The sequence below is a fragment of the Oncorhynchus masou genome, chromosome 21 (genome assembly GCF_036934945.1).
Source record: "Oncorhynchus masou masou isolate Uvic2021 chromosome 21, UVic_Omas_1.1, whole genome shotgun sequence".
Taxonomy (NCBI): Eukaryota; Metazoa; Chordata; class Actinopteri; order Salmoniformes; family Salmonidae; genus Oncorhynchus; species Oncorhynchus masou.
The window spans coordinates 7,291,353-7,317,600 of NC_088232.1; the positions used below are offsets into that span (position 1 = coordinate 7,291,353).

General features: G+C 42.4%; 1 protein-coding gene across 2 annotated transcripts; it reads right to left on the minus strand.

Moving 5' to 3' along the window:
* Nucleotides 1–31: 31 nt before the first annotated feature.
* Nucleotides 32–26,248, minus strand: LOC135507728 (sal-like protein 4). 2 transcript variants are annotated; one of them, XM_064927330.1, is made up of 9 exons: nucleotides 25,728–26,243; nucleotides 15,885–16,015; nucleotides 15,562–15,726; nucleotides 8,677–8,841; nucleotides 8,398–8,509; nucleotides 8,055–8,176; nucleotides 5,776–5,924; nucleotides 1,043–1,325; nucleotides 32–931 (listed from the first exon to the last, which is right to left on the minus strand). In XM_064927330.1, exons 1-9 carry the CDS (start codon nucleotides 26,005–26,007, stop codon nucleotides 278–280), a joined length of 2,061 nt encoding a protein of 686 aa, XP_064783402.1. In that variant the 5' UTR covers nucleotides 26,008–26,243; the 3' UTR covers nucleotides 32–277. The 2 variants fall into 2 exon arrangements, with proteins under 2 accessions (XP_064783402.1, XP_064783403.1); XM_064927331.1 differs by lacking the exons at nucleotides 32–931; nucleotides 1,043–1,325; nucleotides 5,776–5,924 and having other exon boundaries at nucleotides 6,789–8,176; nucleotides 25,728–26,248.

Consider the following 26,248-nt stretch of genomic DNA (forward strand, 5'->3'; position numbering starts at 1 on the left):
CATCATTTGAATAAGCACACGAAGCATCAACTACGCACTGATAGTACAAATGAAAAACACTTGTGGCTTTTACTTTTTCTGTGTGCAGGGCATAGCAGCTTGCAATAAAGTTTTGTCATACATGTAGTAGACACAGGTATCCAAATGTGTAAACTATGGATGTGTATTCCGAACATAACACACTATCAATACAAATAAGGGGGAAAAGTTTTTTTTTACCCCTCAATGTTCTAACACTCCTCAAACAACAAAAGCGCAGTAGAAGAAAACAAAAACATTAGGCTAAATCTCGCCGCCTTTGTGGGTCTGGCCATAAGACTTCATCCACATCACATGCGATGTTGTCTTGATTTAGGCAGTGTGGAAAGTATCGCCTGGAGTCCCGTATCCAGGCATGGCATGACCCCTGATCAATGTCTCCACAAGCCTCCTCCATTGCCTGTAGAAGGGGTATGCGTTTGTGGGGCTGGCGATCGTACACCTTCCAACGCCATGCAGAGAAGAATTCTTCAATAGGACTCAAGAACGGAGAGTATGGGGGGAGATTGAGTGAGATGAAAAGTGGGTGACCTGTGAACCAATTGCGGACCACAGCAGCCCGGTGGAAACTAACATTGTCCCAGATGATAACGTACCTGGGCTGCTCTGGCCCCTGGTCATCAGGGATTAGGCTGTTGTGGAGGGTGTCCAGAAATGTGATAATGTGTGCAGTGTTGTATGGGCCTAGGATTGCATGATGGTGAAGGACGCCATTTTGACTAATAGCCGCACACATTGTTATGTTGCCACCACGTTGTCCCGGGACGTTGATGATGGCACGGTGTCCAATGATATTTCTGCCGCGGCTCCTTGTTTTTGCAAGGTTGAAACCTGCCTCGTCCACATATATTAGCTCATGATGCACTGCATCTGCTTCTAGCTCCATGACGCTCTGAAAGAGACAAGACAATGTAGCACAATAGGAGAAGACAGGGATCAGTCAATATGATGTAGCACCATACACTTCCAGATCCAGTACCAATGATAGGATAGTATAGCTTACCTGCACATATTCACATCTCAGTTGTTTTACACGGTCTGCGTTTCTTTCAAAAGGGACTCTGTACAGCTGCTTCATCCTAATTCTATTGCGTTTCAGTAGACGAGACAGTGCAGAGAGACTCACCCGGTTGACGTTTTGGAATACGGTGTTATCTACCATTATGTGGTCCTGCAGTTCTCTGAGTCTGATGCAGTTATTTGCAATGACCATATTTACAATGTGGGTCTCCTGCTCTGGGGTGAACAGTCGACCTCTTCCACCAGATACGGGTTTTCTTGCAGCTCTGTAAAAACATTTGAATGGTTTTAGTGATAGATCCTTCTCATTATGAAAGTACAGTACATATTACTGTACCAGTAAGACTACAGCACTTAGTCTCATTTCGAAATATCCAGATGATACTTGCAACAGTATAGTGGCTCAGATTTGGTTGAACCCGTTGCCCAGTCTCCCTCATGCTCATCCCATGGTTGACAACATGGTCAACCACAGTCGCTCTGATTTCATCAGTTACAATGTTCCTGACTCCTCGTCCTCTCCTTCTCCCCGTCTGACTTCACCTCCTCTAGTTCTCACCCCTCTTACTCTCTGTCCAATATTGGCCTCCATTGTTGTCCAAACCAAATGTTTACCTGTGGCCTATTTATAGTGCTCAAGCTCTGATATGTAAGTGAACTCATTATCTAAAAGTGTTTTCACACGTGGAAAGGCAATTGGCGAAATTGTGTAGCAATGTAGAGACCAATGTTCACAGTTTTGCTAGAAGTATGTTATTAAATTGCAAACTGAGTGTAAAGCAGAGAACATGCATTCAGTTTGGCACACTTGGTTAATGCATTGGCTACAAGTGTTAATGGTTTCAGAGATGGTGCTTCAAGGATCGCTGTTAGTGTTTAAGCATATAAAAAAACACTAATCTCTTGGCCTCTGCTTTACTTAATAGAAAGGATCTTATTGGTTGGCGACATGACGTCATAGCTCAAAGGGTGTGGTTGAATGAAAAAAGGCATGCACGCTGTCCTTTTGAAAGGCAGAACTGCTTATTACATTACACATCAAATCTCCTATGATGACCATCTTTCAAGCTCAGACCAGACTTGTTTAGAAAGAACAGTGTGTTTAGCAAGAATAGAGTAGAAAATAATATAATTACTTTATTCCATCTACACTGAACAAAAATATGATTTACAGTTCATAAAAGGAAATCAGTCAATTGACATAAATAAATTAGGCCCTAATATATGGCTTGCACATGACTGGGATTACAGATGCATATATTGGTCACAGATACCTTTTAGAACAAAGTAGGGGCTGGTTCAGAAAACCAGTCAGTATCTAGCATGACCACAATTTGCCTCATGAAGCGCAACACATCTCCTTCCCATAGAGTTGATCAGGCAGTTGATTGTGGCCTGTGGAATGTTGTCCCACTCCTCTTCAATGGCTGTGCGATGTTGCTGGATATTGGCGGTAACTGAAACACTCTGTCGTACGTGTCGATCCAAAGCATCCCAAACATGCTCAATTGGGTAACATGTATGGTGAGTATGCAGGTCATGAAAGAACTGGGACATTTTCAGCTTCCAGGAATTGTGTACTCATCCGTGCGACATGGGGTCATTGCATTATACTGAAACATGAGGTGATGGCGGGGGATGAATAGCACGACAATGGGCCTCAGGATCTCATCACATCAGCAAAACATTCACCCACACGACGCCATACACGCTGTTTGCCATCTGGCCGGTACAGTTGAAACTGGATTAATCCGTGAAGAGTACACTTTTCCAGAATGCCAGTGGCCATCGAAGGTGTGCATTTTCCCACTTAAGTCGGTCACGATGCCAGACTGCAATCAGGTCAAGACCCTGGTGAGGACGACGGGCACGCAGCTGAGCTTCCCTGAGACCGTTTCTGACAGTTTGTGCAGAAATTATTCGGTTTCATCAGCTGTCCGGATGGCTGGTCTCCGACAATCCCGCAGGTTAATCAATAATAATTATTTTTTCCATTTTTTTCCCTTCATTTTTTTCCTCCATTTTCTTGGGGGGGGGATGTGTTAGAATACATTTTGGTATTTTGTCTATAGTTATTTGTTTCAAAATGTATACCTTCACCAATTTGGCCACTTGGGTACATTTGGGCTACTTGTGTGGGACACCTGGGTGACTTCATGATAAATGTCATGTAGCACACTCATTTTGAAAGATAGCATTCTGAAACTTTGCACAAGTACTGTTGCCCTCTTATATTTTTCACTGAAACTGTCCCCATCATCCTATTTGAATGTTTGTTTTATCTTGTTCATTTTAAACACATTTTAGAGAAATAAGCTTTTTGTGCAGATTGACTATTTCCTGGGATCTTTTATTTCAGCTCATAAAACATGGGACCAACACTTTATTATATTGCGTTTATATTTTTTTCCAGTGTACATCACCTCAGTATGTTAAATATTCAACTGACCTTGTTCTAGCCTAGGCTTAGTTTCTCTAAAAACATATTTACACAAGCCCGTTTCAAGTGAAAAGTTAACAAAGGAGTTGAGTGACACAGTGGCTTGCGAAAGTATTCACCCCCCCCTTGGCATTGTTCCTATTTTGTTGCCTTACAACCTGGAATTAAAATAGCTTTTGGGGGGGGTTTGTATCATTTGATTGACACAACATGCCTACCACTTTGAAGATACAAAATATTTTTTATCGTGAAACAAACAAGAAATAAAACAGAAAACTATTTGCAAGGAAAACATAGCGTTTTCCTTGATTGGCAAAAAGCAACATTTTAGTCTCATCTGACCAGAGTACCTTCTTCCATATATTTGGGGAGTCTCCCACATGCCTTTTGGCGAACGCCAAACATGTTTGCTTATTTTTTTCTTTAAGCAAGGGATTTTTTTTCTGGCCACTCTTCCGTAAAGCCCAGCTCTGTGGAGTGTACAGCTTAAAGTGGTCCTATGGACAGATACTCCAATCTCCATTGTGGAGCTTTGCAGCTCCTTCAGGGTTATCTTTGGTCTCTTTGTTACCTCTCTGATTAAAGCCTTCCTTGCCTGGTCTGTGAGTTTTGGTGGGTGGCCCTCTCTTGGCAGGTTTGTTGTGATGCCTTATTCTTTCCATTTTTTAATAATGGATTTAATGGTGCTTTGTGGGATGTTCAAAGTTTTGGATATTTTTTTTAACCCATCCCTTATCTGTACTTCTGCACAATTTTGTCCCTGACCTGTTTGGAGAGCTCCTTGGTCTTCATGGTGCCGCTTGCTTAGTGGCGTTGCAGACTCTGGGGCGTATATATACTCAGATCATGTGACACTTAAATAAAGTCCACCTGTGCGCAATCTAACTAATTCTGTGACTTCTGAAGGTAGATCTTATTTAGGGGCTTCATAGCAAAGGGATTGAATACATATGCACGTTATAATGTTTTTTTAAAACAAGTTGGTTTTTTCAACTCATCAATTTGGACTATTATGTGTATGTACATTACATAAAATCCAAATAAAAATCTATTTAAATTATAGGTTGTAATGCAACAAAATAGGAAAAACGCCAAGGGGGATGAATTACCTTCTTACCCCAAGACATTTCACATGATAGTTATAATATGTCAGCTAAAGAATAGTTCCCAGATATCCCCTGTGTACCACACTGCTACGATTTCTCCCCGTTGTGAACACTCCTATGCATCCGTCTGGCCACTCTACCATAAAGACCTGTTTGGTGGAGTGCTGCAGAGATGGTTGTCCTTCTGGAAGGTTCTCCCTTCTAAACAGAGGAACTCTGGAGCTCTGTAAGAGTGACCATCGGGTTCTTCGTCACCTCCTTGACCAAGGCCCAATTGTTCAGTTTGGCGGGGTGGCCAGCTCTAGGAAGAGTCTTGGTGGTTCCAAACTTATTCCATTTAAAAATGATGGAGGCCACTGTGTTCTTGAGGACCTTCAATGCTGCAGAAATGTTTTGGTACCCTTGCCCAGATCTGTGCCTCGACAAAATCCTGTCTCGGAGCTCTACGGACAATTCCTTCAACCTTATTGCTTGGTTTTTGGTCCGACATGCACTGTCAACTGTGGGACCTTATATAGTCAGGTGTGTGCCTTTCCAAATCATGTCCAATCAATGAATTTACCACAGGTGGACGCCAATCAAGTTGTAGAAACATATCAAGAATGGTCAATGGAAACAGGATGCACCTGAGATCAATTTTGAGTCTCCTAGCAAAGGTCTAAATACTTAGGTATACATTTGCAGAAAATTCGAAAAACCAGTTTTTGCTTTGTCATTATGGAGTATAGATTGTAGATTGATGAGAAAAAAATGTATTGAATCCATTTTAGAATAAGGCTGTAATGTAACATAATATGGTGTAGTTATCATTGACTCATGAAATTACCTCTAACTTCCTGCATACTGGATGTAGAGACGTAAAAATGGTATCCACCTGACTCTGGGGAAGTGGATAAAGGGATCCATTGCCAGAATCCCGAACTATGCCTTTGATGGTTTGGTAATTCTAAGGCATGGTTCTACACTTAACACAACATTTGTCAAGACCAGGGCCCGTATCCACAAAGCATCTAAGACCAGGAGTGTTGATCTAAGATATTTACAAATAACCGTATTCATTATGATCTAAAAGGCTAAACTGATCCTAGATCAGCACTCCTTCTCTGAGAGGGTTTGTGGATACAGGCCCTGACCTAATAACAAACTGACAGTTGTTCACAGTGGGCTCACCTCAGGGAGACGATGTGTGGTCCTGTGCTGCTCAGCTGGTTCCTCTGTGGCTTCAGGAGGAGGTGTAGTCTGGTTCTCGCCTCAGGGTTCTCCAGAACCTCCTCACACCCCTCCTCCTTCACCAGAAGCACCTCTGGACCCTCCTCTTCCTGGAAGAGACAGATGATACAGACATCAACTGAGTTTACAAAATATTAAGAATCCATGCTCTTTCCATGGCAGACGGACTAGGTGAATCCAGGTGAAAACTACGATCTCTTATTGATGCCACTTGTTAAATCCACTTCAATCAGTGTAGATGAAGGGGAGGAGACAGGTAAAAAAAAGGATTTTTAAGCCTTGAGTGGATTGCGCATGTGTGCCATTCAGAAGGTGAATGTGACGATGAACGGGGTATGGTAGTAATGTGCCAGGCACACCGGTTTATCTCAAGAACTGCAAAGCTTCTGGGTTTTTCATGCTCAACAGTTTCCTGTGTGTATCAAGAATGGTCCACCACCCAAAGGGCATCCAGCCAACTTGACACAACTGTGGGAAGCATTGGAGTCAACATGGGTCAACATCCTTGTGGAACGCTTTCAACACCGTGTCGAGTCCATGACCCGACAAATTGAGGCAGTTCTGAGGGCAAAAGGGGGTGCAACTCAATATTAGGAAGGTGTTCCTAATGTTTGGTATACTCATTGTACACTCCCTTGGGTGTGTACACACAGACACGGAGTGACATGGCGTGTTTACCCATTCCCACTACATAAATATGAAATATGTTGTGGGTAAAAATAAGTCAGCTATGATCAGTCAAGTCACCACCAGACAAACCTATTTTGACATGTACAGTAGGTGTTTGTTAGTGTGTAGGTATATTTAGTAAGTGTATATTGGTTATAAAGCACTGTTGGGTTTATGCAGAACAGGGTGAGATCAGATGTGATATATACTAAAGACTCTCAATGAAAGTCTTAGAATGAAAAGTCCCATTTTGTCTTTATTAAACAAACAAGTTTTAAATTCACCATATGAAAACCACACATACACGTCTCAATTAAATCGGCATGTGCTTGATATACTTGATTCATTTTCTCATCAAAAAGTGTCTTGGGAAAAACATTTAATAGTTGAATGGAAGAAATGAAATAGGCATTTGTGAACATCATATATCCTACACAGTACAAACAATATGTAGCAGACTTTGTAGGATTATATAGCACACAATGTTTGGATACAATATTCTACCATGGAATATTTAACACTGAAATCTGTTAATCTTGTTATTCCAAATGCATCTGTGGCTATTTTCTGTTGACAATGAAAATTAATCTGTGTTTAATGCAGGGTTTGATCTAAACGTCTAACGAGTGGAATGGTTACTTTCAATGCTATAGAGTGGAATGGTTTTTCTGCTGGTGTATCCTGAGGTAGCTCTTCTCTGAGAACCTCTTCCCGCATTGCGTACAGGAGAATGGCCTCTCTCCCGTGTGGATCTTCATGTGCATCTTCAGCTTGTGCTGGTGTGAGAACCTCTTCTCACACTGAGTACAGCCGTATGGTTTCTCCCCTGTGTGGACCCTCTGGTGCCTCTTCAGGTCACCAGCCTGGGCGAAGCACATGTGACACTGGGTACAGCTGAAGGGCTTCACCCCAGTGTGGACCCTCTGGTGCCTCTTCAGGCTGGACGAGTGGGAGAAACTGACCCGGCATAGGTGGCAGAGAAATGGTTTCTCCCCCGTGTGCACCCTCTGGTGAATCTCCACCTGTTTGGGGAAACTGAAGGCTTTCTCACAGAACGAACACGGGAAGCTCTTCTCTTTGGCGTAGCCACCTTTACAGATTCCATCTCCACTACTGTCATTTGTCAATGGGCTTGTGTAGCCATTTAGTGTTGAGGCACTGGAATTGTCTGAGGTCTGGTTTAACATTAGGAGATTGTGAGGAGGATGAAGGCCAGGGAGAGTCTGTGTTGTCGCAGGGTCCATGTCCCAGTTGATAGATTCTATAGAAGGCAGGCTGAAGGCAGCACCTGCTAGGGGGTTAACCTGAGGCCCCATCAGTCTCTCTGAATCACAACTATAGGAGCAGGACAGAGCATCGCTAGCCGAGTCCGTTTCTGTTCTCTTCCGCCACAAACTGACACCTCCCCGTCCCCGGAGACCAAGTCTACGCCTCGCCCAGGTCTCAGCCAGTCTGTTGTCATGGAGACTAAATTCAGATGTCTGGTTCTGTCTGTGGTTAACAGTGTTGTACCCCAGCCCAGAGTTGAGGATGCTGTTCCATCCACTGACCTCCACTATGTCGCCTCTGGTCCTGGACTGCACAGTGATGTCATCCCCTGAGCCCTTGGATGCACCTGTCTGGGAATCCAAGATGGCTGTCCAGTCTCCTCTGTTAGCCTCCAGCCAACCACCTGCAGGAAGGGGTTACAAAATAGACATTACAAACATGTCAGAGGAAACTCTACACATATAGTTGAGTCAATTACCTGGTGAAGTAAATATTTAATGTTTTTTTTGTATTTCAAGAAGTTGTATTGATTTAATTTTATGAATGAAAATAAATAGCCAGGCGTATCAGTATTCCCATTGAAGATCTATTACTGTATGTAGGCTATATGTATTTCACCCTTACCTTGCTCCCCCATCTTTAATCCACTCAGCAGGTCAATGCTCTCTGGTCCGTCTTCTATTGTCTCCTCTTTGACCAGCAGCAGATCAGGCTTCCCATCCTCCATGTCTACTGACTGTAAGAGATACAGAGTGAGAGGATGTTGGATCAAGAAATCTGATATGAGCACCCTGCAATGGAGCAGCTTCTGATTGGGCAATGAGGGATTGCTATGAGTACTATGCAAACATGTTAGTTGATTTGACTGCTTGACACTAATGTTTTGATAATTCAAAGTCTCACCTCAGTGAGACTGTGTTTGGTCCTGTTCTGCTCAGCTGGTTCCTCTGTGGGTTCAGGAGGAGGTGTAGTCTGGCTGTCATCCATTACCATTGTCCCCTCAGGGTTCCCCAGATCCTCCTCACACCCCTCCTCCTTCACCAGCAGCACCTCTGGAACCTCCTCCTCCTGGAAGAGACAGGTGATACAGATTACACAGACATACACTCCCTCAGGTATGTACACACAGATAATAAACACACTTTCAACATGGAGTGTTTACCCATCCCCACTACGTTCGAGTCCTATACTGTAGTTACAGAATAGCTTCACTGTTGTTAAACCTATCATATAGCCTAGCGTCTATGATTGACTCTGTCACCCCATCCCCTTTTGTGCCTTCCTAGTTCCCCTGTGTTCGCCCAACCTAAACTATTTTTATCTGTCCTGTTTTGTCTGATTTTAAATTGCATTATTATCATGGTAGACCTATGTTGTTGGTAAAGAATAAGTTGGCTATGATAAGTCATCATTAGAGAAATCTGACTAAACTATTTTGAGGTGTACAATAGGTATGTTAGTGTGGGTATATTTAGTAAGTGTATATTGGGTATAAAGCGTAGTCAGATGTATGCAGAATAGGGTGAGATCAGATGTGATGTACAGTCGTGGCCAAAAGTTGAGAATTACACAAATATTAATTTCCACAAAGTTTGCTGCTTCAGTGTCTTTAGATATTTTTGTCAGATGTTACTATGGAATACTGAAGTATAATTACAAGCATTTCATAAGTGTCAAAGGCTTTTATCGACAATTACATGGAGTTGATGCAAAGAATCAATATTTGTAGTGTTGACCCTTCTTTTTCAAGACCTCTGCAATCCACCCTGGCATGCTGTCAATTAATTTCTGGGCCACATCCTGACTGATGGCAGCCCATTTTTGCATAATCAATGCTTTGAATTTGTGGGTTTTTGTTTGTCCACCCGCTTCTTGAGGATTGACCACAAGTTCTCAATGGGATTAAGATCTGGGGTGTTTCCTGGCCATGGACCCAAAATATCTGTTTTGTTCCCTGAGCCACTTAGTTATCACTTTTGCCTTATGGCAAGGTGCTCCATCATGCTGGAAAAGGCATTGTTTGTCACCAAACTGTTCCTGGGTGGTTGGGAGAAGATGCTCTCGGAGGATGTGTTGGTACCATAATGTGTTCTTAGGCAGAATTGTGAGTGAGCCCACTCCCTTGGCTGAGAAGTAACCCCACACATGAATGGTCTCAGGATGCTTTACTGTTGGCATGACACAGGACTGATGGTAGCGCTCACCTTTTTCCAGATGCACCAAACAATCAGAAAGGGGATTCATCAGAGAAAATGACTTTACCCCAGTCCTCAGCAGTTCAATCCCTGTATGTTTAGCAGAATATCAGTCTGTCCCTGATGTTTTTCCTGGAGAGAATTGGCTTCATTGCTGCGCTTCTTGACACTAGGCCATTCTCCAAAAGTCTTCGCCTCACTGTGCGTGCAGATGCACTCACACCTGCCTGCTGCCATTCCTGAGCAAGCTATGTACTGATGGTGCCCCGATCCCGCAGCTGAATCAATTTTAGGAGACGGTTCTGCCTCTTGCTGGACTTTCTTGGGCGCCCTTAAGCCTTCTTCACAACATTTGAACCGCTCTCCTTGATGATCCTATAAATGGTTGATTCTGGTGCAAAGCAACGATGACGACACGTGTTTCCTTGCAGGTAACCATGATTGACAGAGGAAGAACAATGATTCCAAGCACCACCCTCCTTTTGAAGCTTCCAGTCTGTTATTCAAACTCAATCAGCATGACAGAGTGATCTCCAGCCTTGTCCTCGACAACACTCACACCTGTGTTAACGAGAGAATTACTGACATGTCGTCAGGTGGTCCTTTTGTGGCAGGGCTGAAATGCAGTGGAAATGTTTTGGGGGGGATTCAGTTAATTTGCATGGCAAAGAGGGACGTTGCAATTAATTGCAATTCAGCTGATCCCTCTTCATAACATTCTGGAGTATATGCAAATTGCCATCATACAAACTGAGGCAGCAGACTTTGAAAATTAATACGTGTGTCATTCTCAAAACTTTTGGCCACAACTGTATACTAAAGAGAGTCTCAATGAAAGTCTTAGAAAAGTCCCATTTCTGTGTTTATTAAACATAAACAAGTTTTAAATACACCATATGAAAACCACACATATACATAATTCTGCATAAACTACATAAATTTTCCCATTAAAAAAGTGTCTTGGGGAAAAAAAATAAGTAGTTGACTGGAAGTAATGAAATAGGCATTTGTGAACATCATTATAGCCTACATACAATATGTAACATACTTTTTAGGCTTATGTATGCCTTACAAACTGAGTGTACAAAACATTAAGAACTCTTTCCATTATATAGACTGACCAGATAAAGCTAGGATCCCTTATTGAAATCACTTGATAAATCCATTTCAGTCAGTGTAGATGAAGGGGAGGAGACGGGTTAAAGGAGTCTTGAGACAATTGAGATGTGTGTGTCATTCAGAGGGTGAATGGGCAAAACAAAAGATTTGACACTGGTTTATGTCAAGAACTGCAACATTGCTAGGTTTTTCATGCGCAACAGTTTCCTGTGTGTATCAAGAATGGTCTACCACCCAAAGGACATCTAGCCAACTTGACACAACTGTGGGAAGCATTGGAGTCAACATGGGCCAGCCTTGATGAATTGAGGCTGTTCTGAGTGCAAAAAGGAGGGAGGGGTGCAACTCAATATTAGGAAGGTGTTGGTAATGTTTGGTATACTCAGTGTATGTCTGGATGCAATATTATACTCAGGAATATTTAATAATGAAATATGTTACTCTCCTTATTCCAAATGCATCTGTGGAGCTTTTCTGTTGACAATGAAAATGCACATAAATTGGAAGGAAGTGGCTGTACAGTAACATGCCATACATGACGTTGGAGCTCAGGGTCTCAGCGCTGAATGGGTTTTGACTGACAGACGTTCTGAACTTGAGCACCACACTACAAGAAGATGCATCCCTCCATCCGGCTAATTGGGAAACTTTTGCAAATGTTTTTATTGTCTGAGTGAGGGGAATGTAAATTAAGAGGGCTGTGGTTATGAAATTTTGTCAGACGGTTATTGTCATGCAAGAGACTGCAGGTTTCACGGTAATTTACCGTTAATTAACATAAACACGTTAAGCATCTCCGGGCCTCCGCCCATACAAGCTGCCGATGCAGGCCTTTGGAACATCTACATTCAAAAAAGTATAATAAATCAATTTAATATATACCATCACAATAAATCCATTATTTATTTTAGTCAGGTCTAAATAAACATTATGATATGAAGAAAATGTATTTCAGAAGAACAGAGTATGAGTTGGCCTACTGTAGACCTATGTTATCTGGCTATGCTCCATGCCATAGGCTGTAGGCTTGTTCAGTCTAGCTGACAATATATGCTTAAGTCCTATGCCGTTTATTTTATTTTACAGTAAGAAGAATATAATTGAACTTAGCTAAGTCATATTTTTCCAATTACTGCGCAGATGAAGTGGCTATGTTGAGCGTACAAAAAGTTATCAATTGAAACAGGTCCTTTTTGCTAGTTTTTTAGTTATTTGGCAACTTTAGTTTTGAATGATACAAACCTTAGAATGCCTTAGAAAGCAAAACATATATGGGCTGCATGGTGTGACTACAGGATATTGATGATGTGAGAAAGTAGAAAGAAAAACAAGCTCGTTCTATGTTCCTTGCCTCAGGCTGCACAGCTGTTCTCTCATCAATTGATCATATTTTCACCCATCAGACTATTCTCAAATTAATCTAGTCTTTACTAATATGTAAAATGTCGATTTAGAATGGCCCATTATCAACAGTGGCCGAGGAAAAATATAAATTTCATCTGTTGGCACTCGAATAGCGAATGGAGGCCATCAACCTTGTTCCTGCAGCTACCCAATGCTTAATTTGGGAAACCAATTGAAATCTGTTCGGGAACATCGATAGTGAAACATATTTCACTAAACTGTTGACAGCCCGTCTGCGCGCTCGAGACAGGAATAAAGGAGAGCGAGGAGGAGATTGGGAACGCCTGGCGGTGAGATATGTATAAAGGTAATGTCTGACCCAATCAATTACTTTTTTTTAAATGCCCTTTAACTAGGCTATTCAAAATCAAATACAAATTCACTAATTGTAGGCAAACTTGTAAGCCGCACTGCACAATCAATCAATGAACCAACAGCATCGCCTAGAGCTATACATTCTCTCCCTGACTCATGGAGAGTAGCAGAAAGTTACAAATCTATCCAGTATAATACAGGCCACACTCCGAGGCGATTACTCGAATTTGTTTAGTTTTGGAGTATAGGCTAGACCAATTCTGTACCAAAGAAATCTTAAATCAGTTTTGTTTTATGTTTTTCTGCCATGCGTACTATGCGGTAGGCTATGTACTGTATAAAAGGCACAATCATAATTCCGTTTTTTTCGGGTTTAGGCTCATACAAATCATTCAAATCCACTGAAAATATTTACACAGTCAAACTCTCAGTTCATCATTCTGCGATTCTCATAAACTCTGTGTGTATGGGTGTTTTGAATGAATCATCACCTTTGAAAGTGCTGTCCATTTCGTTGTTAGGATTTGAAACAACATCCAGAACGACCATGTTTCACACTGTTTCAACCTGCTGTTGAACTTCTTTCTTCAAATTTGATTATCACAGTGACGTGAGTTTGAAAAGTACTATAGGCGTTCTGTTTTGATGATATGTGTTTGATGTGATGGCATAGTGGTTAGAGGGACAATCGAGCCATTAGGGCCTGATGGTTGTTAGCAAGTTGGGTACTAACAAAGCATGTCCAGAGTGCATAAAGTGAGATTACCATGACAAGTGGAATTTTACCGCAGTCATGACTGCTGGTGTGGCAGTAATATGGTCACTGCAACAGCCCTAGTTACAAGATGACATGGCGTTATACCCTGGGTTGTCCTGAACAGAATGAGCCTGTTTGTTGTATTGTGAAGATTTGCCGCAGACCACGCATTTGAATTTACTTATGACTCTATTCCATGCGCATTGAAACTTAAGATCTGCTTCTCTGAATTGCCTTGTGAAAGCCTAACACTGTGTTAGACATATTTTATAATTTAGCATTTATAATTCATGTTAGCATTAGAACAAGGTTTCAAATGATGAACACCTGACCCAGATTGTGCTTTGTAAAAGGTTGCTTAAACAACAGTCCTTGTGTAAAGGCTGGGATGCAGGGTTGTGTTCCAAACGAAACCACCACCGCTCCAGTTCCTCCACGGCACAGCTAGGAGGTGCTAAAAATATCACCTTAAAGTTGAAGACTCTTCTTTAAGACATAAAAGTGCATTGACATTACTTAGGAACTGTGCACAATTTGGAGAGGTGTGTTGCCACTTGGAAACACCAATTACACCTCACTCAAACCCTTATAATTTTTGTTGTCTTATGTTGCACCTATCCTCCATCCAGGAATATTCTTATTATGTTACTGAAAGTATCCAGAGTATTTTCTGATTTCGTTTTAAACATAAACACATAAGTAGAGTAAATGTAAAATGTGCATAAAATCAACAATAATGTTTGGATTCAGTCTTGTGTCAGTTGAACTGTTGTGTCCTCACTTTTAGTCTAATAACTTTCACATAATCTCCAAACTGTTCCCATTTGATTGCTACCATGGTTATGCATATGCTTTCCCTATTTCTTCTGTAAGAAACATTTCAATTTAGCTCCATCTATATAGGCCAATTCCCACAAGTGTAAGGGGTTAAAGTAGGGTTTGACCTAAATGTCAGATGCCATCGAGTGGAATGGTTACTTTATGTTATAGAGTGGAATGTTTTTTCTTCTGGTGTATTCTGAGGTAGCTCTTCTCTGAGAACCTCTTCCCACAGTGCGCACATGCGAACGGCCTTTCTCCCGTGTGGACCTTCAGGTGCATCTTCAGATGGTGCTGGCGGGAAAACCTCTTCTCACACTGGGGGCAGTTGTAGGGTTTCTCCCCTGTGTGGATTCTATGGTGCCGCTTCAGGTCACCAGCCTGTGCAAAACGCATGTGACACTGGGTACAGCTGAAGGGTTTCTCCCCTGTGTGTACCCTCTGGTGGATCTCCACCTTCTGGGGGCAGCTGAAGCCTTTGTTACAGAACATGCAGAGGAACCGTTTCTCTTTACTATTGTCTGATGTTGCTCCCCTTCCCTGAGCCTGGGCTCTAGCCCTGTCGTTTGAGTTCAATACCTGATCGAAAAGGCTGCGTCCGTGTGAATCGGAAGGCCCCATTGAAGTGGACACTGGGTTGTAATCCTGGAGTGTGTGTAAAGGGGAGTGGGTCGTGTTATTTGGATTAGTCTCTAAGCTTTCCCTGTAATCTAAGAAATCGCTGCCCTGTGAGAGTCTGTATCCTAGGTGACTATCTGCATTCCATGTGGGAGAAATGTCGCCCTCCACTTTCACAGTCACTTCATCTTCGACCAAATCCTCCCCTTTCTTATCTAAGCACCTTTCCGGGTATACACTACTACTGTACTGGTTCCAGACCTCTCTAGACAGATCAGTCTGTGTCTCTAAACCCAAAGGCATGTTGTCAGGGTCCATCTCTGTAGTAGAAGAACAAGACGGATCATTGCCAGTCTCTAACACATCCCGATGGGAATGAAATGTCCTCGGGCTCGGGTTACCGTAAAGTAAATACTCTGAGCCGGGAGCAGGAAGACAGCTCAGTCTCCCCAATCTCTCTGGGTTTGACCTGTGGTCAGATCCTGTGTGTAAAAGCCTTTGTGTTACAGTTAAAGTCTTGGTGTCGGTCTCTGACTTGATGGCGTTCTGCGTTCCACTGACCTCCGTGATGCTGCGTCGGGTCCTTGGCAGCGCTGGGGCAGTTGTGGTGTCCTCCGTGGCTACAGGGGGCGCTCCAGTCTGGATGTCTCTTATGTGCCATGGGTCCTCCTCTCCTTCAGACCTCTCCTGCTTGGCCCTAAGACCTACAGCCTCTGCATCTGCAGACTGACACAAGAAGAGAGGAGGTTATTACAGGTACAATATTAGTTAAATTAGATAAATGTCTCACAAGCTCAAATGAGGATGTACATGTAAGCAAGTGACGAGCTGAGGGGAGCCTTTCTGAAATAAACTGGCCACATTTGATGTACTGTTACACTGACCTCTATCACGATAACGTGCTGGGTTGAGGTTCCACTCCCCTCATCAACATTTATTGGTTGGTCATCTCTCCATGTATTGTGTTCCGCTGGCTTCACAAAGCTCCTGTAGTCTCCAGTGAGATGTTCTTCACCTGAGAGAGTGATTGGGGGCAATGAGGTGGTTAGGTTAGCCACTGTCAATGCTGAATGGTATATTTTACCCTATTGACACTGTGTACAATTGGTAAGGATGTAAGGTAACACTTCGGATTACTTCTTGATATAGAGTACTATTTATAGATCGATATTATGTTCCATGTATTATATTGTTTCAAATTAGTAAATAATAGGAAATGCAGTAAATCAAGAATCTGTTTAGAATATGATATTGTCTTTGTGCAAGATAGATAAGTAATCAGGGGAATTTATTGCATACTTCCCAAAAATTGACCAAGACCAAATTCTGGCTAAAGGGAAATTTCACTGTATATGTCCATGAATATGTTATTAACATAGCATTTTTCATAAAGAATCGAGAATTTCCTCACTACACGCAAATATGAGCGTTTCTGCATTTCCCCGGTAGAAACGGGTCATCCACATTTCTTGGTTGTAAGTGAACCACAACATCCAGATTTCAAGACGTAGTACCGTCCCGGTAGAGGTGGATCCAGTTGATGTGAATATTCTCCTTGAGAAATATCCAAATGCCAGTATTTGTAGGCAGCACTTTCATCCAGCGGATTTCGAAACAGACCTGAAGTCTCAACTAATGAGGTTGCCAGGTGTCACCCCTATCATCACATGCACCTGCTCCCCATCATTACGCACCCCTGGACTTCATCACCTTGATTACGCTCCCATTATTTAGCCCTCTGTGGCCTAGTGGTTTTCTTCACGTTCAGTACGCATCTCCTGTTTTGTCTATCCGCCTTGTTCGTGTTTATTGAACTCTCCTTCTGTACCTGCTTCCTGACTCCAAGCGCATACGTTACACCAGATCGTCGAACGTTGAAAAGTGATGCTATTCCATTGATTTTATTTATTGATTTTTTTATATATTTTTTTCCACTTCAAAAGAGTAAGGCATCCGATCAGTGCAGCAAAGAAGATGTCGAGCTGAGGTAACTTAGCTAACGTTAACCCTACATGCATGTACATATCACCTCAATTACCTTAACACTTTACATACCGCTTTACTCATTTCATGTGTATATACTGTATTTTAGTCTATACCACTCCGGCATTGCTCATCCTAATATTTGTTAATTCCATTATTTCACATGTGTATTGTTAATTGTTAGATACTAATGCCCTCTTGGAGATAGTAACACAAACGTTTCGCTCCAACTGCAATAACATCTGCTTAGTATGTGTATGTGACCAATATAACATTGATTTGAATTATCTTTCACGGTAAAGTCTACACCTGTTGTATTCGGCCGCATATGACAAAAAGTATTTTATAACTAGCAAGCGAACAACACGTGTTTATCTAAACCAAAATCTAGCTCGCTTTCATAATACGCTAAACATTCCAAGGGGGGGTCCATTAACAATGTACTTAGCTGTTCTTGGAGTGGTCTATTGACTAATTTTTTTTTTGGGGGGGGGGGGGGGGAATCAGATTAAACGATGCTCCTACAAAAAGGTTCAAACAATGAACAACCTTAAGAGCCTTTTGGGAATCAACTCGTACCCTACGAAGTCTGGGGCCTGCTAGTTTTATGTTCTACCTGATCATTAAATCGCACCCACCTGGGCTGGGTTTCCCAAAACCATTATAGCACCGCGATCTTAATTCCATTGAGACGAAAGATTCTTAGTGCTACGATTCTTTTGTGAAACCCAGGTCTAAATCAGTCCCTCATTGACTCGGAGTGTAACGCTTACAGTGGGGAGAACAAGTATATGATACACTACTGATTTTGCAGGTTTTCCTACTTACAAAGCATGTAGAGATCTGTACTTTTTATCATAGGTACACTTCAACTGTGAGAGATGGAATCTAAAACAAACATCCAGAATTTTATTGCATGACATAGGTATTTGAAACATCAGAAAATCAGAACTTAATATTTGGTACAGAAATCTTTTGTTTGCAATTACAGAGATCATACGTTTCCTGTAGTTCTTGACCAGGTTTGCGCACACTACAGCAGGGATTTTGGCTCAAGTTTGGACCCACCCTACTCATTCAATGGCTTTTCTTTAATTTGATTTGTAGAATAATAGTACAGATATCAAAACTATGAAATGGCACATATGGAATCTAGTAGAAAGCAAAAAAAGTGTTAAACAAATCAAAATATATTTTAGATTATTCAAAGTAGACACCCTTTGCCTTGACAGCTTTGCACACTCTTGGCATTCTCTCAATCAGCTTCATGAGGAATGCTTTTCCAACAGTCTTGAAGGAGTTCCCACATGCTGAGCACTTGTTGGCTGCTTTTCTTTCACTCTGCGGTCCAATTCATCCCAAACCATCTCAATTGGGTTGAGGTCGGGTGATATATTCCATATGTGTTTCATTGTCTTTACTATTATTCTACAATGTAGAAAATAGTACAAAATCAATAAAACCCCTGCAATGAGTAGGTGCGTCCAAACAGTTGACTGGTACTGTATAATGAGTTTGATCAAATGTTTTATATTTAAAAAATTGTTTCACAATTGAACTGACAAGTGACTACATGATTCCATTTGCAACAGAAACCAATAGTGTTGACTTCAACTTCGATCAATTCATTGTGATATTCATGAAATACATTTGTCTAAACTACCTACAATCGTACTGCTAAAACAAATTATACAGGGAGTTGGTGTATCATTTGTTGGCAAGTAAACATGTTTCAATAAAAGTCGATTTATATTGTAAATAGATTTAAAGATGGTAGACATGGCTTGTATTCCAGACAGTGTATTTGCTCTGGAGACGAGGTGATTTTACACAGTAGTATGCAGGAACAGTTATGACAATGTAGTGTGTGTGTGTGTGTGTGTGTGTGTGTGTATATATATATATATATATATATATATATATTACAGAACAGCTCACTGCACCACACAAATACGTCTGTAGAACAGTTCCCTTTGAAGAATTTATATACAGTACAAGTGTATGTGTGTATATATACAGAACAGCTCACTGCACCACACAAATACGTCTGTAGAACAGTTCCCTTTGTAGAATTGTAGTATTTATATACAGTACAAGTGTGTGTATATATATTACACACACACTTGTACTGTATATAAATTCTACAAAGGGAACTGTTCTACAGACGTATTTGTGTGGTGCAGTGAGGTGTTATATTGTGTACAGTGCGTGAGTGCAGAGTTGGATGATGAGCTGTACATTGCATGACTTGTAATTTTGTGCTGTTTATCAGAATAAAGCTCCATGACTGGTGCTACAAGTTGGAGTTCGTGTCGATGATTGATTGTACACAACGCAAGAAGAGTACTGTTACACCCATGCCTGATCTATGAGGCTCTGAAGAGCCTGCTTTCAGGGTGGGAACACAATTGGACAAGGAAGTGTCTTGTTTTGCACACCTTGTACAAAATAATAAAATGCAGTACTACAGGATATTTCTTAACGTTGCTCTTTATTAGCTAGCTATAACTGGCATGTTCACGTATCGCCAACCAGGATCAAACTGCCCATGACCTAACCATTTGGGTGGTCTAAACCAATCATAGCACAGCATGTCATTAAAATGCATCCCATTACAATTCAGTATGTTTACACATGAATATTACATCCCCCTTTTAAAACAAATGTTTACATATTCTAAGGGTTTCTTTTGAATATATGGTCTGTAGTTTGAACTCAAGGTAAGTAACCACTTATATTGCATACTACACCAAATGAATCAACAGACTCAAACAATAATCCAACATACTGTTACTTTTCAAACAAGGGATTCTCAGAAACTCAGCTTTCACTGTAGAAATAACAACTTTAACATTTCAAACAAATACAATAACAAAGCATTTAAGTGAACTTTCAATAACAAGTTTACAGTCAACTCTTTTAGGGCACCGATCCGCCTACACCCTTTGACATTTCACAGGTCTAGGACAGCTCTGGGCTTGACCTCTCTTCCTGACCTTGTGCGATATGATGCTGAGCATGATTCTGTATCAGTCAACAGTTCTTGTGGTGTCGCAGGTATTCAGGTAAGTATGATGTAGTTGTGCTGTGTGTAAGTCCATCACATTCTCTTTCAGGGGAACAGTTCATCTCAGTGTGTTCTTTTGTGTTCATGAGGTGTCGACGATTGCGGCGGTACATCGCTCCTTCTGCGGTGCAGACATATGAACATTCAGTGTCAGCTGGCTGGATGACGACTGCTGGATTCCAGAGGCCATGCTCCTGGATTCTGACTGACTCTCCGTCCATCAGTGGTGGCAGTGGTCAAGCTGACCTGTCGTAGTATCGCATTTTGTTGTTGTCTGCTAGCTGGTGTTGGGAAGGCTTGAGCAAAGTCTGCGGCTCATCAACAGCTGGGCTGGTGATTGGAAGTTGTCAACTGGAGTGTTGCGGTATTCAAGGAGACTGAGGTAGGGGTCTCTCGTCTGTTTTTGCTTTCTCCATGAGTGATTTAGCAATCTGCACAGATTTTTCAGCAAGGCCATTACTTTGAGGGTAATGTGGGCTTGTGGTGACGTGTAAACTCCCATGCTTTTGTGAAGGATTCAAACTCATTTGATGTGTAACAGGGCCCATTGTCAGATATTAAAGTCTCTACAATGTCATGTCTGGCAAAGACTGCTTTCAGCTTGTGTATCACAGCTGCAGATGTGGTGCTGTGAAGCTTGTCGAGTTTGAAGTATCTGCTGTAGTAGTCCACTGTTACGATGTAGTCCTCGTTGTTCCAAGTGAACAGATCGGTTGCCACGACCTGCCAGGGTCGGTCTGGGATACAGTGAGGTAACATTGACTCTTTGGTGTTTGAGGGGCGTCGTTCAAGACATATGGCATATTTACCAACAATGTCCTCTTTGTTTGCACATTCCGGGCCAAAACAGAATGTCCCGTGCTCTCTGTTTGCACTTTTCCATGCCCATGTGTCCAGCATGGATCTTTGTCAAAATCTCTTCTCTGAGACTGGTAGGAATAATGATTTTCTCTCCTTTGAAAATTATTCCGTTGATCTGTGATCGTTCATCACGATGGTTCCAGAATTCTGAGATGCTCTGAGTGCATTTTCTCCTCTCCTCGGGGACCTGTATGACTTTCCTCAGCTGTGCGAGTTGGGAGTCCTTTTCTGTTTCTGCTTGGATCTCCTTCAGTTTTGTGTCACTAACTGGTAAAGTTGATCTACACAGTGTGCACTTGCATGTCCATGCCTTCACTTAAGCTGCTGTCCTTATAGGTAAACTTCCTGGAGAGTGTGTCTGCGACAGTGATGTCTTTGCCTGGACGGTGAGTGATTGTGATGGCATATGTTTGTAGTTGAAGGAGCATTCTCTGTAGCCTTGGCGGGGCAGTGGCTAGTGGTTTCCTCACGATTGACTCAAGGGGCTTGTGGTCAGATTCCACAATGACTTGTCGTCCATATGTACTGATGGAAACATTTACATCCGAACAGAATGGCGTCGAGCTCCTTTTTGATTTGAGCGTAGTTGATTTCAGTCTGAGATTTGGAAGTGTAGCCGATGGCCTTTCCTTCTTGCAGTAGCACTGCTCCTAGTCCATACTTTGACGAGTCCACTTGAAGTCTGAGCTCTTTGTCGGGGTCGTAGTAGGCAAGGATTGGTCCTGGTTCTCTTGTGATCAACTATTTCACATTCTGGAAAGCAATATCGTGTTGCTTGTCCCAGAGAAAATCACTGGACTGCTTTAGCAGTTGACGCAGAGGTGCATTCGCATTGGAGAGGCTGGGTGCAAACTTGGCTAAGTAGTTGACCATGCCAAGCACTGTTTCCAGCTCTGCACGGTTCTTTGGTGGCTCCATCTCTTTTATGGCTAAGATATTCTGTGGATCTGGCTTGATTCCAGTCGCTGTGAGAAGATGTCCGAAGCAGCTGACCTCTCGCGCCGACTGTGCTCTTCTCGGGGTTGAGCCGGACTGCTCTCTCGCGGGACCTTTGCAGCATCGTGCAGAGTTTTTGGTCGTGCTCCTCTTTGGTTCGACCATAGACAAGGATGTCGTCCACAATTGCCACAACTCCATCGAGGCCTTCGTACACTTCTTTGATCTTTCGCTGAAACTTGTCTTGGGTTGAGAGAATCCCAAAAGGCAGGCGACGGAACCTGTAGCGTCCAAAAGGTGTGTTGAATGTTGTGAGCTTGATAGCCCAGTAGCCTGATCTAGCGTCCATGACACTGAAGTAGTGTGCTCCCGCTAGCTTGTGTGTGATGCCATCTAGCGTCGGTAAAGGATAATGGGGGCGTTAGATACTCGAAGCTTGCCTGTGCGTGGTTCCACCACCACTAACGCGTTTACCCAGTCAGTCGGTTCTGTAACCTTGGTGACTGTCAGATTGCTCCATGCTCTCGAACTCTTTCTTCAGACGGGCACGGAGAGCAAGGGGAATCTTTCTTGGTGGGCAGACCACAGGGGTTGCATCTGTGTCAAGGTGAATGGTACATTCTCCTGGGAATAATCCTATTCCTGTAAAAACATCAGCAAACTCCTCCAGTACAGTCTGTCTCTACTGGTGCTGTCACTGATAAAACTAGCTTGATGAGGTCCATGTCTAAACATGCTTTAAGACCTAGCACTGCAGGTGCTCTAGTGTCAACAACATAAGTCCAACATCATGTCACTTTCCTTGTATTTGAAAGTGCATGTGCCTTTTACTGGGAGCTGTTCTCCACCATAACCAGTCAGTCTGCACCTGGTGGGCTGTAGCTCACATTCAGATGTCAAGCTGCGGTACTTATTCAGAGGAATAATGTTTACTTTGTGACTTGTGTTCCTATCTCAATGTCAGCAAAGGCTTGCTCTGTCTCTGATATGACTTTTCTGCGTCACTGAATCAATAAACAGTTCATCAGCGTTTGACTCTTTGTTTGACATTTCATCTTCACTCACTGTGTGTACTGTTTTTCCACGGTAAGCTCTGCACACTGTTCAAAGTGGTTCCATTTTCCACATTTAGTACACTGTTTGCCTTTATCTGGGCAAGTTCCTTGTTCGCCAAGCACTTTGTATCCACATGTTTTGAGTCTGTCGCTCTGTTTTGGAGTTATGTCTCTCTCCGTTCTAAAACGCGCTCTCTGGGCACCGGAGGTGTGCTTCGATGTCTGACTGCGTGCACTGCTTGTTCACGTAATGCACTCGTGCTGCCGCGCTAAATGGTTTTCTGAGCCAGTGCTAGCTCGTGAGATCTGGCTATGTCGATAGCTTTGTCCAGACCCAACATTCAAAAGTTTCTCACTCGCGGTGAGTGTATTCCAAATACAATACGGTCCCTGACCATCCCATCCTTGTTTGCATAATCAGTCTTTCACAAGCAGACGTAGCTCTGTTACAAACTGTTCGAAAGACTCGCTAGTATGAGGATTCTGTGTTATGCACTATAGCCCATTACCATATATGATTGAATATTATCTGCTGTTGGCTTGTGTGGATGTATGTGTTATGCAACATAGCTGACTTGAAACATTTAACAGTTTCAGGGCCATGGGCCTTTCTCATGATGGAAAAATACAGAATAACATGAAGACAGGAACTGTGAAATGAGTTGGGGTGGGCACATTCAGAACGTAGTGTTGCGAGAACAAGCGGTCTTTTGTTAGATAACAGGTGCCTGAACTGTATATTTTACACAGCTACAACGACTGACCGCTGAAGTGCTTAGGGGGCTGGGACCAGCCTCTGCGCCAACAATCAACGATAGGTTGGGTGAGTCTAAACCACGCCCAGTCTCTACTCTGACAGGCCGGCTCGGAAGCAGGAACTACCTCTGTCAGAGTATATTTATATCTTTGTCAGGAACAAGTCAGTTCTCTGTTTGCCCTGCGAGGTTTGACAGAGCGCCCGTATATTTGAAAATCGTATTGGTCTTCGGCACAACATATGCTTCAAAACGATCGTAATATGTTTTCAGTACCCTTTGATTCAGCCTTGGTAAGTGTCCATGTGTTGTAAATATCTCTGCCTTTTTCACCGATCCAGAGGAGCAGGTAGCTGCACGTTTCCTCTTTCCTTCAGAGGACCCGTGAACATTAGCTCCACATGCTGTTTGTACTTACGCCATGCATCGGATAAGTTTGTAGACTCCCAGTCCATTCGAGGTGAAGGAACTCCAGAAAAATCCATCTTGTAAGACCTTTTACTCTTGTTTGCACACTTTGTACAAAATAATTAAATGCAGTACTACAGGATATTTCTTAACGTAGCTCTTTATTAGCTAGCTATAACAAGCATGTTCACGTATAGCCAACCAGGATCAAACTGCCCATGACCTAACTATTTGGGTAGTCTTAACCAATCATAGCACAGTATATGGCGGTAAAATGCATCCAATTACAATTCAGTATGTTTACACACATTTTACAGGGCTGCCCGTTGGCCCAGCAACATCTGCTGAGCTCACCAGTTAATCATGCTTTCAATATGTGCTGCTTTGGGCCAGTACATTTTCAAACTCCAAAACAGAAAAAGTATATTTGTATTTTAATCCTTTACAATCTTGCCGATATCTGACGCCTCAGTTATCAAGCAGCATTCAGTTTCCAAGCTAAGGCAAGAATGTCAAGACTTCCCCTCTCAGTCTAGACTAGAGAGCCCTGCCTGAGTATGGCCTGATACTCACGCTAGACCCCTCACAGCGAAGGCGTATTTCACCAACACAGAATAAAAGTCCTCCGCCAGACATCCTACACAGAGATGCCATTATTAGCAAATAAAGGTTTACCTTGGCCTACACTATGGAGCTGCTTGCTTGTCAAGACACATTTACACATCACTTACTTGTTGGTAAATATGAATATTGTAATAATGCTATTCTGTAGTCTATATAATTGTTTAAAACCAGCTTAATTCCAGAAGCTGTTAATGAGCTATGTAGTTTATTTGTTCTTGTCGCACTGCTTTGCTTTATCTTGGCCAGGTCGCAGTTGTAAATGAGAACTTGTTCTCAACTGGCCTACCTGGTGAAATAATAAAAAATACAAAATGTATCATCGGAATATCAACTGGTGGGTGGCAAAGCCACAACTCCTCATTCAGCCGATTGTAATCTCCGGTAAAAACAATTATTGAAAGAGCGGGATCCTGGCTTTCCAGTGCTGTTTGATTTCATTTTTACGATGAGGCCATGCCATGACAATATACAAAGTAACATCAGGAACCAAACAATCGGTGTAAATATCAGATGGTATGGTTGGCTACAAGGTACTTGCGCAGGCTGCAAATGAAGCGACCCATGATTGAAATTCTGCATGTTCAACTTGCCTTCCTATAATCTTGGCTTGGAACAGTATTTTTTTTAATTTGGGCCAGTAGTTGTCACATAGTACTAGAAAATGTACCTGAATTTCAAGCCCTGCAATGGCTCTATTGACAGGGACAACCATGTCTATTCGTGATCGTGCAATTAGCGAAACACATTGTGCCACAATAATTGCTACAAAACATGACTCCATTCATTTTTAGATCAGACAGCACGCTCAATCAACTGATGGAGTCATCAGTGTAACTATCTGGCACGAACATTTTAAAATACCGCTATAGTACATCATTATTTCTTTAACACCTCAACACTCAGAATTATGTAGGTGAAGTGGTTAAACACCCCAAATAATGTCTAGTGGTGAATCTTTCCCCTTTAACCATAAGAATGTAATACATCTGAAGGCACAAGCACCGAGAGGAACCGGGCGAGGCCTCCTGCAAAATGTACCTCTTGTCATTTCTCTGTATCTGTCGAGGATCTTGATACTACTGGGACGACTGGCGAGGACGCGATCTTGCGTTGTCTCTGCGCGCTCCCGTGCCACCTTCAGTTCCAGTAGTTGTAGTTTCCTCCGCAATGTCCTGTTTTCTTTCTGGCTTTGAGTTATTTCCAAACGAAACACTGCATAGTCGTCGTCTACGAGTTTACAGACCTCTGTCACTGCTGCATTCGCTAGCACCTCCATGATGGAGGCTATTTGCGTGTGAAGAACCATACAGTTAGCCATTGTTAGCAGCTAGCTAGCTTTACCTAGATAACGTCTATCAACCAAGTCCGGTCACCAACGCGAATTAAAGACTACCAGGGACAAGTATGTGATGCTGTGCAATTAAATGAACCCATGGTATTAATAAATGTCTGAAAAACAACAATAAAAACGCAAGCTTGGAAATTATTATTGGTCACTGTTCACTTCCGTTTACTACTTCTTCTGAAAGGTACACACACCGCCACCTACTGTACTGGAG